Source organism: Eubalaena glacialis, chromosome 10, assembly GCF_028564815.1.
Source record: "Eubalaena glacialis isolate mEubGla1 chromosome 10, mEubGla1.1.hap2.+ XY, whole genome shotgun sequence".
NCBI classification, from domain to species: domain Eukaryota; kingdom Metazoa; phylum Chordata; class Mammalia; order Artiodactyla; family Balaenidae; genus Eubalaena; species Eubalaena glacialis.
The window spans coordinates 116,929,130-116,942,513 of NC_083725.1; the positions used below are offsets into that span (position 1 = coordinate 116,929,130).

At 40.9% G+C, this 13,384-nt stretch overlaps 1 protein-coding gene across 3 annotated transcripts in view; it reads left to right on the forward strand.

Moving 5' to 3' along the window:
• The window catches only part of KDM2A (lysine demethylase 2A), a 105,459-nt gene that overhangs the window by 69,870 nt on the left and 22,205 nt on the right, over positions 1–13,384 (forward strand). For all 3 annotated transcript variants that reach the window (XM_061202130.1, XM_061202129.1, XM_061202131.1), the window contains 6 exons: positions 3,483–3,589; positions 3,958–4,051; positions 5,238–5,391; positions 6,555–6,670; positions 10,225–10,351; positions 12,786–13,180. In XM_061202130.1, the coding sequence (XP_061058113.1) occupies positions 3,483–3,589; positions 3,958–4,051; positions 5,238–5,391; positions 6,555–6,670; positions 10,225–10,351; positions 12,786–13,180 (993 nt within the window). The remainder of the gene's footprint in view (positions 1–3,482; positions 3,590–3,957; positions 4,052–5,237; positions 5,392–6,554; positions 6,671–10,224; positions 10,352–12,785; positions 13,181–13,384) is intronic.

Below are 13,384 nucleotides of genomic sequence, written 5' to 3' on the forward strand. Positions count from 1 at the left end.
AGTAAGGTGGGCAACTTTTTTTTTAATAAATTTATTTATTTTATTTATTTATTTTTGGCTGTGTTGGGTCTTTGTTGCTGTGCACAGGCTTTCTCTAATTGCAGCTAGCGGGGGCTACTCTTCCTTGTGGCGCGTGGGCTTCTCATTGTGGTGGCTTCTCTTGTTGCGGAGCATGGGCTCTAGGCACACAGGCTTCAGTAGTTGCAGCACGCGGTCTCAGTAGTTGTGGCTCGCGGGCTCTAGAACACAGGATCAGTAGTTGTGGCACATGGGCTTAGTTGCTCCGCAGCATGTGGGATCTTCCCGGACCAGGGCTCGAACCCATGTCCCCTGCATTGGCAGGCGGATTCTCAACCACTGCACCACCAGGGGAGCCCAAGGTGGGCAACTTTTAAGTGCCCATTGTGGGTGGTAGCATAAAGTGGGATTCTCTAGTGAAGAGAGAGAGGTGATTTCTGCTGTCATCCCAGCAGTAACTGAGAAGTAGATGAAAAATAGCAGCAGATGTAATGTGCAGATTTGTTTGGTGATGGGGAAGTTAGTTCGTGGAAGGCCATGAGCTGTTTTTGCACAGTGTATGAACAGATAATGTCTTAGGTATTGCACTTTTTGCCAGTTTGGCCCTGTATTAGTACGGGACAGGTAGAAACTGTGATTATCCCTGCTGGAGACTTGCTGTCATATGGATGAGGCCATTTAGCAAAAGGCCTATCCAGAGCCTAAAGATTAACCTAAGAAAAAAGTATGAACACCTTACCATAATATTCTCTTGATAGTCAGATAATACCCAATAATATCAAATAAAGGGAGGCCAGAGAGTGACTTATTGCTGCAGGTGAGAAATTCTAGCCAGAGAAGTTCATCTATCTCTGAGTGAACACTTGACAAAAAATACTCATGTGTTCCTAACTTTTCCTCTCCCTATCCAGATATAAGAACTTATAGTGAGTATATTGAGCGAGTCACAGTTTTTCTTTATTCTGTTAAAGGCTTTCCAAAGGACAGTACCAGGAGATGGAAGAAAACTAGCCACTACATTAAGAGAGCAGAAAGTAGATTTTGTTTGATTGAGAGAAGAATCTGGGGCTCATTCAGTGTTCTTAGGCCCAGTGGCTGCTTGGTTAAAACTGTTGGATCCCTGAGTGGAAATTCTTTGAAATGGGGCAGCAAGTTAACCTTCATAGTTGTTCCTCATCTTGCTTATTTAAACTTGCATATTGGGACTTCCCTGGTGGTCCAGCAGTCAAGACACCGTGCTCCCTATGCAGGGGGCCTGGGTTTGATCCCTGGTCAGAGAACTAGTCCCACATGCTGCAACTAAAGATCCTGCATGCTGCGACTAAGACCCAGCGCAGCCAAATAAATAAATAAATATTAAAAAAAAACAACAACAACCTTGCATATCATCGGTGACCCCTTCCAAACACTCTCCCACAGTTTACATCTGAGTGTCCACTGGACATTTGCCTCATATCATTACGCACAGATTGTATGCATTTATCTAGATCTATGTTGTAAGGAAATAAATGATCAAATGTATACATACATAAGTTGTAAAGCTTACCAGGTACATGTTTTTTATAGCCATAAGTTAGATAATTGGAACACCAGTGCTATGCTGAATCCATGGTTATTTGACTCACACTTTATCTACCTAAGACTGTTTCTTGGAGTTCAGTGGTTGGGTGCAGTCATTTGAAGGTACAGGGCACGTTACAATTCAGTGTAAAGTGTTTAAATAAGTTCATACTGTTTTCATTTCTCATTTCTTTCAGCACATATTGGGTTGGCCAAAAAGTTCGTTCGGGTTTTTCTGTACGATGTTACGGAAAACCTAAACGGACTTTTTGGCCAACCCAATATTTAAAACAGATTCCTGGACTTCCCTTGGAGGTCCAGTGATTAAGACTCCGCACTTCTACTGCAGGGGGCACGGGTTCGATCCCTGGTCAGGGAAGTTCCCCACGCTGCATGGTGCGGCCAAACGGATTCCTAAACTCTGATGACATTATTTCAAAAAATTTTTAACATGTATTTACATGTAATCCTCACAATATTCCTTTGTGGTAATTATGCTTATTTTACAGATAAGTTCCAGAGGCTCACATATGACCTTCAGAAAACAAGATAGACCTGGAACTTCTGATTCCTAACCCAGTAGATTCTATAGCACATTGCTCATGCAAGCTACAAACCCCTACTGGAATTCTTTTCCCCTCCCCTCCCCCCTCCCCTCCCCCCTCCCCCCTCCCCTCCCCCCTCCCCTCCCCCTCCTCCTCCCCTCCCCTCCCCTCTCCCCTCCCCTCCCCTCCCCCCTCCCCTCCCCCCCCCTCCCCTCCCCCCTCCCCTCCCCTGCCCCCTCCCCTCCCCCCTCCCCTCCCCCTCCCCTCCCCTCCCCTCCCCCTCCCCTCCCCTCCCCTCCCCCTCCCCTCCCCTCCCCTCCCCCTCCCCTCCCCTCCCCCCTCCCCTCCCCTCCCCTCCCCTCCCCTCCCGTCTCCCCTCCCCTCCCCCCCTCCCCTCCCCTCCCCTCCCCTCTCCTCTCCTCCCCTCTCCTCCCCTCTCCTCCCCCCTCCTCCCCCTTCTCCCCTCCCCTCCCCTCCCCTCCCCTCCCTTTTTCTTTCTTTTTCTTTTAAATTTATTATCTGAACCATATTTTTTAATGATTTTATTTTTTTTAGATTTATTTATTATTTATTAATTTTTGGCTGCATCAGGTCTTCGTGGATGCACGCAGGATCATTCGTTGCAGCATGTGGGCTCTTGGTTTTGGTGCGCGGGCTTCTCTCTAATTGTGGTGTGAGGGTTTTCTCTTTCTAGTTGTGGCACATGGACTCCAGAGCGCGTGGGCTCTGTTGTTTGCGGCACGCGGGCTCTCTAGTTGAGGCGCAGGAGCTCAGTAGTTGTGGCACACGGGCTTAGTTGCCCCACGGCATGTGGGATCTTAGTTCCCTGACCAGGGATCGAACCCACGTCCCCTGCATTGTAAGGCGGATTCAAAAATATACAGCTGATTATACTTCTCTCCTCTTCTTTTTTCTTTTCTCTTCTCTTTCTTTCTTAAATGATATCTTAGCTGCTCTAACAGTATTTATATCTTTTGGTAAGTTTATAGGTACCTTCCAGACAGTGCCTTTTATTGGACCAAAAAAAAAAAAAAAAAACATTACAGCTGATTATACCAGTACTGACACAGAAGAGAGGGCTTGGTTGGATACTACTGCATCATTTAATGACTTTGTTTTGAATAGTGCTACTTTTATGATCATGCTGATGGAACCATTAGTCTTTATTTTCACTTAATAATTATTTCTAGAATGTTTGCCTATTGATCCTAAGATTCACCAACATATTGTTTGTTTGCTTAAAATTAAATTGTAGTCTTTCAGTGTGTGTTTTGAGAATTTCTATTTTTCTTGACTTTAGAATTCTCTTTAATCCCAACCCTTCCTTTGAAGCCTAAATGTTCCTCCTCCTTTTTAAAGGTGGATTTCATTGACTGGGTAGACAATATGTGGCCAAGGCATTTGAAAGAAAGTCAGACTGAGTCAACAAATGCCATCTTGGAGATGCAGTACCCTAAAGTGCAGAAGTAAGTGGCTTACCCTGCATTTTCCTCAGTGTGCTGTGGGGGACCAAAGTGATAGCAAGAAATGGTTCCTCCCTTCGGAACCTTGCTCTGGGTCCCAAGTGATCAAAAAGGTGAATTATTTAAAGAGTAGACTTTAGTTCCAAAGGGAAGAGTGTATGTAAGAGTACCATAGCCCATGATGACATAAAGACAAAAAAAAGTATCTTCTGATAATATGATGGCTTGAGATTGCATTCCTCTCACCGACTAGAGTTTATTAGGTGGAAAATAGAGGGAGTGGAGTACACAAGGGGAGAGTGTGGCATTGTGGTGGGAAAAGTCCTCTTTTTCTCATCAGTGCACTAATGCTACTGCTTTTTTTGGGTCAGGTACTGTCTGATGAGTGTTCGAGGCTGCTATACTGACTTCCATGTGGACTTTGGTGGTACCTCTGTTTGGTATCACATCCATCAAGGGGGAAAGGTACGGTCATAGTTGTGATGGGGGTTGGAATCTGAAGCTGGTTATATGGGTTTCCTTCAGTTCATGCATGCTTCATATACTCTGGAAATGAGTCTATTAGGTGATTGTCCCCACTCGTATCTGTAGAGAATTGTAGATTAAGTTGACCTTCTTGGCTAGAGTCCAGTAGGAATTAGTATTCATCTAGTCCATTCTTATTTTACCAGTATTGGCACCACTACTTAGTAAACCTCAATGGTCCTGTTTCTAGATTCCCAAAACAGAATTCTCCAAATGAAGGCAAAGAACTGGTTTTAGGAGGACAAGATAATTTCTCTACATGAAAGTATAATAAAGTAGTAGAAGGAAACACAAATTGTGGGTAGATTCACAATGAAATCAGCAAATTGGGATCCAAACCACTTTTCCCTATATAGAGGCATTGGTCTGAAATGTAGCCATAGGAAGCCTTTAAGTCCTGTCAGAGGATATAAATAGATTTTGAAAGATTATCCTCATTCATAAAGACCTTTGTTCCAGCTTCTCAGAATGCTTTTGAATGCTGTGCAAGAATGGAAATGTAGAATTGATATCAGAGGTTTATAGTATTACACTCTTATCGTTACCCTTTTTTCTCGTAAGAAGTGAAAGCATTTGTGAGAGAAAAGTAGAACTGGAGTGAAAACAGATGATGCTTTTAAAATATGAGGGCCGAATCTAGAACAGCTGTACCTCCAAATCCAGAGTCATTTTGTTTACTTTGGATCCATTTAAGTGGTATCTTAAGTTCTGTCCTTTCAGTCTTGGTTACTACCTTGGAATAAAGCAACTCAGGCCTGTGTTTTGGAGGTAGTGTACCTAACTAACTATGCTTCTTAGGACCATTTAGGCCAGCCAGCCAGGGGCAAATAAGGGACTGCCTAGGTGACAAGCTAAATGCCCTCCTTCTCTCTGAGTCCTGTATAGGTTCCGGGTTCTACAATCAAACCCCAGGGAAGCCCTAATGCTGTTTGATCAAGTGGAGGACAAAAAAGGTTTACTTCCTTGAGGCCTCTAGAATTTCCCAAATGGTCAAGTTCTGTAGGCTGGGAGGATTGCTTGTTTCTCTTCTACCTGTTGGTCTTAAGTTTGTACCTGTTTATCAGTTGAGGGAGACGACTGGGTCATGTCAATGGCTGTTAACAGACTGAAGTTTTTTAACTCACAGGTCTTCTGGCTCATCCCCCCTACAGCCCACAACCTGGAGCTGTACGAGAATTGGCTGCTGTCAGGGAAACAGGGAGACATCTTTCTGGGTGACCGGGTGTCAGATTGCCAGCGCATTGAGCTCAAGCAGGGCTATACCTTCGTCATTCCCTCAGGTAAGCAAGATGCAAAAAAGTGGGTTGTCTACTCTAGCCACTTTCTTTTCTTAAAAATAAATTGATAGATTACCACCAACACCAAGAATGGTTATGATGCTGGAGTGGGCAGAAAACAATGGCGTGTTCTTTCTTGTCATTACTGAGTAGATGCTAAGAATTTATCTTCTTTTTTAAAGTCTATGATTTTCCACTAAGAGTATGTATCAGAATTGCCAGTGGTGGCTTTTCAGATCTACATGTTTGAGCCCCACATTAGCCCTAGCTCTTCAGAATCCTAGGGATAAGACCTGTTTTGCAGGTGATAAACAGCCCCCTATTAAGAACTACCTACTCTGTAAGGGATAGCTGTGAAGGCTAGAGTGCTACATCAGTAATAGTTTTTATCAGGTAACTAAGTTCCAAAATAAGTACTTAGAGGGAGCATAGATTTTGGAGTCACAGACCTGTATTAGAATTCTGACTATGCATTTACCTGCTAATACTACTTTGGTCAAATATTTATTTATTTATTTATTTATCCATTTATTCATGGCTGTGTTGGGTCTTCATTTCTGTGCGAGGGCTTTCTCTAGTTGTGGCAAGTGGGGGCCACTCTTCATCGCGGTGCGCAGGCCTCTCATTATCGTGGCCTCTCTTGTTGCGGAGCACAGGCTCCAGATGCGCAGGCTCAGTAATTGTGGCTCACGGGCCTAGCTGCTCCGTGGCATGTGGGATCCTCCCAGACCAGGGCTCGAACCCGTGTCCCCTGCATTGGCAGGCGGATTCTCAACCACTGCGCCACCAGGGAAGCCCAGGTCAAATATTTAAATCCCTATCTCATTTTGTTGTGAGGAGTAAATGACAATACATGTAAATTCTCTTGTACTGAGCCTCGTTCATATTAGGCGCTCCAAAAAATGCAAGCACCGTTTATTGAAAGTTTGTTATAAACACTTTACATGTACTTTCTCATTCAGTGCTTACCAACCACACATATAAAGTATAATTTATCCTGGTTTTATAGAGGATATTGGGGCTGCAAGAGATTAAGTAACTTGACCAGCCATGAAGAGGCAGAATTAGAGTAAAAAGTGTGATCCAGAAGTCTTGTACTAATGCTCTGAGAGAGCCATGTTACAACGTGTGCTTATAGCCACTGCCCTCCATTCCCTTTCTTCTAGGCTGGATTCATGCTGTGTATACTCCTACAGACACATTAGTGTTTGGAGGCAATTTTTTGCATAGCTTCAATATCCCCATGCAGTTAAAAATATACAACATTGAAGATCGGACACGGGTAAGTAACTCTATGTAATAATTGGATTTGAAGAGGTTTCTTATACCTTTCTTTACTCTGCTTACTATGTAACACTCAAACTGTTGTACTTTAATATATAAATGTGTATACTGCCTTTCTCAACTGGGGTTCTGTGAGAGAATTAAGCCCTATAGAAAATGATTTGTGTGTCTTGTTTTGTCAGTTTTCCATAGGATGTTACATAGCTGATAAACCATTCTGGATATATAGGGGGAAAGTTACATGCAGTGGATACCTTAAGGCAAGAGTTGGCAAACTTTTTTTGTAAAGGATCAGATAGTAAATATTTTAGGCTTTGTGGGCCATACAGTATCTGTCACAAGCACTTAACTCTGCCTTGTAGAATGAAATACTTAAATAAGTGAGGATGGCTCAGATAAAATAACATTTTATTTATGGACACTGAAATTTGATTTCATATAAGTTTCTCATGTCACAAAACCCTCTCTTAGTTAGGTTTTCTTCCCACCCCAACCCCAGCCATTGAGAATGTGATATGTTAACAACTGGTGAATCTTGGAGATGCTGTGGAAGTCTTAGTGGTACTGCTTTGTAAACTTTTTGGTGGATTTGAAAGTTTTCAAAATCAAAAATCAAAAAATAACAATTAATGAAGAATTCACAACTTTTAGAAGGAGTAGTCACTGACCAATTTACTGTGAACATGATCAGTTAACCATTTTGGTGCCTATTTTGAAACATTTATTCTGGTTGGAGCTATTATATTATACGTTAGATATAAGATTGGTATTGTTGGAGTGATAGGGATTGCCCTGTTAGAATTGAGAGGGTGCAGTGCTTTTTAAATAAATTTTATAGAAGTGAACTTCTGCTTGTTTGTTAAAAGTAATGAAACTACAGAAAACAGTAAGTAGTTTAGTAAGTTTTAAGTTATAGTAACAGTAAAAATAGTTAAAATGTTTCAAAAGAGAAAAATAACATAATTTCATAGTAAAATACTCTTATTTAACTCAAAGTCATTCTAAGAGGTAATACCACCTACACTGCTGTAAGATTCAATCTGAAAATGTTTTTAAAAAACATTCCCTTTTTTGGCTAAAAATAGCTATTATACCCATAGCTTAATTGTTTGCTCAGTTTGAGGGAAGAAAGGGAGAATATATATTCAATGGCATAGGTAAAATGAGCACCTTATCTCTGCATGAAAAATTTCCTTCAGACAGTTAAACTGATAATAACTGATGTTGATTTATCTGTCTAATTTTCCTGGACTTTGTTTATCAGAAAATGTCAAATTTCAGTATCTAACTGCTATATTATTCCATTTTTCCTAAGAAGGGCTTAATTCTTTCATTCCAAATAGGAACCCTTCCGTGTTTCTATAACATTTCATTGGGTCCTCTACATATGTACACACAGAGCTTTTTTTTTTTTTTTTTTTACTTTCTACACCAAGCTTTTACATTGCCAATACCAACCTGACATATGTTTATTATGTTACTAACTTCTATAAACTTACAGAATTTAACTTAAAAGAGAATGTGTAGAGAATGCTTTAGGAAAGAAATATAAAGTGTTGTAAATTTAAGACAATGTTCTGGTTACTTTTGCCATGCCAGTGTAGAAATAAACTATTTGAACTTGATTGTTGGTAATTATTCTATTGATAGCTCTTAAAGGCTCAGTAATTTTATAATGAGTATTAAAATTTTTTCTTCCAAAAACATTCTAACCCAGTCTTAGAAGTTGCTGTGATCTGTGGTGTCTAGCAGCATAGGTAAAATGTAATGGCACAGTTTGGGTGTGTGATGTCTTGGCTATTATTAGTACAGTCTCTTGAGTTCCAAGTGAAAAATCAAAAGTTTAATGCCCATTTTATTTATTTATTTATTTTCTGTCAGTATTACTCCGCTCTCAACAGAGTCCCAGAGGTTTTAGAATTTTGGGTTGTCCTGAACTTTTAATAAAGACCTTTCAGAAAAGTGTTAATAAAACTTAAAAGGCGAGCAGAGAAGCCCAGTATATTATGTTTAATTTGGGGGGGATCAAGTATCTATTAATTCTTGTGTTCCCTCCTACTGTACCAGAAGTAAATTAATTTGATTTTCAAATAAGGGTGGATAAACCTCTTATAGTTGTTAAAGATGTAGTGGCAATAAGAGACCGAGATTCAGAGCCTGAAGCCTCTGCGTTTTAAAGCTAATGAAAAGTACATGTGTCTCCTGCCTTGCAATGAGGAAAGGGATCTCCTCATTCCACAGTGATGCCCTGTGACCTAGTGAAGGGTTTTGAAAAGGGACTCCCATCTGGGTCTCCTTGATTGGGGAAGACTACCTGACATGGAGCTTTGAAAGGAGGTGGGAACATTTTCAGGAGTTACATATTCAAAACAGTCCTGAAAGTATTGTTTGCCTTATCCTTTTGAGAGATGGCCTCTCTAAAAGAAGACAGGCAGAATATACAGGCATACCTCAGAGATATGGCAGAGTTGGTTCCAGACCACTGCGATAAAGCGAATATTGCAGTAAACTGAGTCACATGAATTTTTTTGGTTTCCCAGTGCATATAAAAGTTATGTTTACATTATGTGTAGTCTGTTAGTGTACAGTAGCATTATGTCTTAAAAAAAAGTAGATACCTTAATTAAAGTATACTTTATTGCTAAAAAAATGCTAACCGTCATTTGACAGTGCAGCGTTGCCACAAACCTTCAATTTGTAAAACTCAGTAAAGCAAAAGCACAATAAAATGAGTTATGCCTGTATTTAGGATAGTCCCCATGGTTGATCTTCCTCACTCGTTGATCCATGCTGATTTGCCATTTCCTTGACTATGGTAGATCTAAAGGGCAATTATTTTTATTATAATTCAGCTGGAATAATTTCATGCTACTTTTGGGGAGAATTGGAAAAAAGACTAAAGATAGCAACTGATTAGGCCACGTGGAGTAGTAACCTGATTTGTGGACATACCATCTTGGTAGACTACAATGTATGAGACAGGCAAGCTGCGAGTTAATAGTGGGGGAAGTACTCAGTCTCATGTCCTAGACTAGATATAGCTTGAGAATGCATCTCTAATCATACTTTCATATATGTAAGGACATAATAAAAACATATAACTTTATCTCATGTCCTGATTTTCCATTATATTCTGTGTTTCATGGCCTTCTGGTTCAGGGTAAAACCATAGTAAAGGCAAGAGTGGTTGGTATGCCTTTGTATCCTAAGAACCCTAAAACAATTTTCTCAATTAAGTATATTGTGTCTTACTAACATTTTACTCTCTGTCTCGAAACTTGTTTTTGATGCTTTCCCACTCAACAAGACAGCTTCTTGATAGTTCTAAATGGTCTTTCCAAGTACCTTTTATCTTTAGTGATTATTTCCCAAGACCAACATTTTCTAAGTTGACAGGTCCACTTAAGTTCTTGCTCCACATGACAACTTAGGTTTACAGGTTAACTAGAGAGAGTGTTTTTCCTGGGCTAATTATTGCAGTGATTGTTTGTTACTCTCTTTCCTTGAAAATTGTTATCAGCTTGATTTTTTCATTACTTTTTTCCTGTGTAGGTTCCAAATAAGTTCCGCTATCCATTCTACTATGAGATGTGTTGGTACGTGTTGGAGCGCTATGTGTACTGCATAACCAACCGTTCCCACTTAACTAAGGAATTTCAGAAAGAGTCCCTTAGCATGGGTAAGTGTTCCACCTACATGAACTTTCAAGATAGTCTGCAGGACTGAGGGTGAGGCTGGGACTATTCCGTAGGCTGTTGCTCGGTAGTTTTGTTTTGCTTTGTTTTTAATTAATTAATTAATTTACTTATTTATGGCTGCGTTGGGTCTTCACTGCTGCGTGCAGGCTTTCTCTAGTTGCGGCGAGCAGGGGCTACTCTTCGTTGCGGTGCACGGGCTTCTCATTGCGGTGGCTTGTCTTGTTGTGGAGCACGGGTTCTAGGCACTCGGGCTTCAGTAGTTGTGGCACGTGGGCTCAGTAGTTGTGGCTTGCGGGCTCTAGAGCGCAGGCTCAGTAGTTGTGGCACACAGGCTTAGTTGCTCCGCAGCATGTGGGATCTTCCCAGACCAGGGCTCGAACCCGTGTCCCCTGCATTGGCAGGCAGATTCTTAACCACTGCGCCACCAGGGAAGTCCAGTAGTTCTGTTTTTATAGTTTGTCTTTTTTACTTATTTACTTAGAAGTACCAAATCCATTCACTGAAGTTGAACACTGGTTACAGCTGATCCTCCTACCCAGATGTGAATTACTAGGGCTAAATGAAATATTCTGGATCTCATCTTTGTGTGAGTTGTTAGTACTTAGCTCCTCACGAAAGTAATCAGTTGGAAATTCCCTGGTGGTCCAGTGGTTAGGACTCCGCACGTTCAGTGCCGTGGCCCAGGTTCAGTCCCTGGTGGGGGAACTAAGACCCCGCAAGCCACACAGCGCAGCCAAAAAAAAAAGAGTAATCAGTTGTCTAAAATGTTTTATTGTGTAAAGAATGGTCTTTGGCACAATAAAAACTAGGATCGTATCATCATAATTACTCTTACTATATTCCAGGCACCAAACTAAGCAGCTTATATACATTAAGTTATTATTATTACCTGTGAGGTGTAGGTATTATTATGCATATTTTACAAATGGGGACATTAAGGTTCAAGGAGATTAAAAAACTTGTTCATGATCTAAGAGTTAATAAGTGGGAAAGCTACAGCTTAAACCATGTTGGTAAGATTCTAAAATGTATTTTCTTAACATCTGTGCTTTAATGTTTCCCCAACTTCTATCAAGAGAAATATTTTATTGGATGTCAAGATAGTTTCAGTTATACATTTTTAGGCTATTCCATGCCTTAAAAATAAAGAGGAGCCAACACTGTAGTATCCTGTGGTCATATATTTAATGGAGAGTCTTCAATCCAAGCAAGATACTTTTTGCCTTAGCATTTCTGAAACATGCTCACCAATACATGAAAGCAAGATACAGAATTGTACATACAGCATGATCCTAATTTTGTTTAAAAATACATCAAGTCGGGCTTCCCTGGTGGCACAGTGGTTAAGAATCCGCCTGCCAATGCAGGGGACACGGGTTCGAGCCCTGGTCCGGGAAGATCCCACATGCCACGGAACAACTAAGCCCGTGCGCCACAACTACCGAGCCTGCGCTCTAGACCCACGAGCCACAACTGCTGAGCCCATGTGCCACAACTACTGAAGCCTGCGCCCTTAGAGCCGTGCTCTGCAACAAGAGAAGCCACTGCAATGAGACGCCCACGCACCGCAACGAAGAGCAGCCCCCGCTCGCCACAACTAGAGAAAAACCCGCGCGCAGCAATGAAGACCCAACGCAGCCATAAATAAATAAATAAATAAATAAATAAAATTATAAGGTTTACAAAAAAAAATACATCAAGTCTTAGTCATACACATATGTATAGGAAAAGATGGAAAGAAGATACATTACACTGAGTTGTTATCCAAGGGTGGAGAGATACGGGCTGACTTATTTACTTCTTTGCACCTTCCTGTATTTTCTAAAAAATTATTAATAGTCAACATGTGTTACTTTCATAATAAAAGATCAGTTAACATTTTAAAATTCTTCTTTCATTAAAACTTTTATTTTCACTTTGTTTTGATTATCAAAATCTTTCTTTTAAAAAATATTCACTTTGTTTTATTAGCCATGTTGCTAAGATTTCAATTCCAAAGCTTAATTTTATGGTGAAAACTTTGAACGAAACTACTTTTTTAAATATGCTTCATACTATTTTTTTAAAAGATAATGAAATCCCATAATACCCAAATTAAGTTTGAACTTGAAACTAATTTACAGCTGTTTTCATAGGTAACTTATTTCTAGCACACAGTTTAAAGACTGCACCCTTCCCAATCTTTTAAAAATCCAGTTGACTGTTACCTCAGTTGTCCTGCTAGCTCAGGATCCTATTTTTACCTGTAAATGGTTTTCAACAGTGGACAAATGGGTTGGAATAGGGAAGACCATTTTTAAAATGTGACAGCTTTGTCATTTATAACCTCAGGGCCCCTCCCATACTACCTATTTCTCTTGTTGATCACATGGCCATGTGTCATGTTCTTACTGCATTTTCTCTTCATACTGGCAGATTTGGAGTTAAATGGGTTGGAGTCTGGAAATGGGGATGAGGAAGCAGTAGATCGAGAACCCCGGCGCTTGAGCAGCAGGCGTTCTGTCCTCACTAGCCCTGTAGCCAATGGGGTTAACCTGGATTATGATGGACTGGGCAAAACCTGCCGAAGTCTTCCAAGTCTGAAGAAAACTTTGTCTGGGGACTCATCCTCTGACTCTAGCCGGGGCTCCCACAATGGCCAAGTATGGGATCCCCAGTGTAGCCCCAGAAAGGACCGACAGGTGCATCTGACCCATTTTGAGCTTGAAGGGCTTCGTTGCCTTGTAGATAAATTGGAGTCTCTGCCACTGCACAAGAAATGTGTCCCTACAGGGATAGAAGACGAAGATGCTCTCATTGCTGATGTAAAGGTAAGGGTTGGTTATTTTGCATGACAGCTATTGATCTGGCTAGGGCATTCAGTTTCTGGATTCTGAGAGAAAATTTGGGAGTTTTGGGTAATCTTGGTTCAGCGAGAAAGAAGTTAATTGTGTGTGTGTGTGTGTGTGTGTTTGGGCTGTACAGTGTTTCAATTCCTAGAATGAGGTAGGTCCCTGTTATGAAAATACTAACAT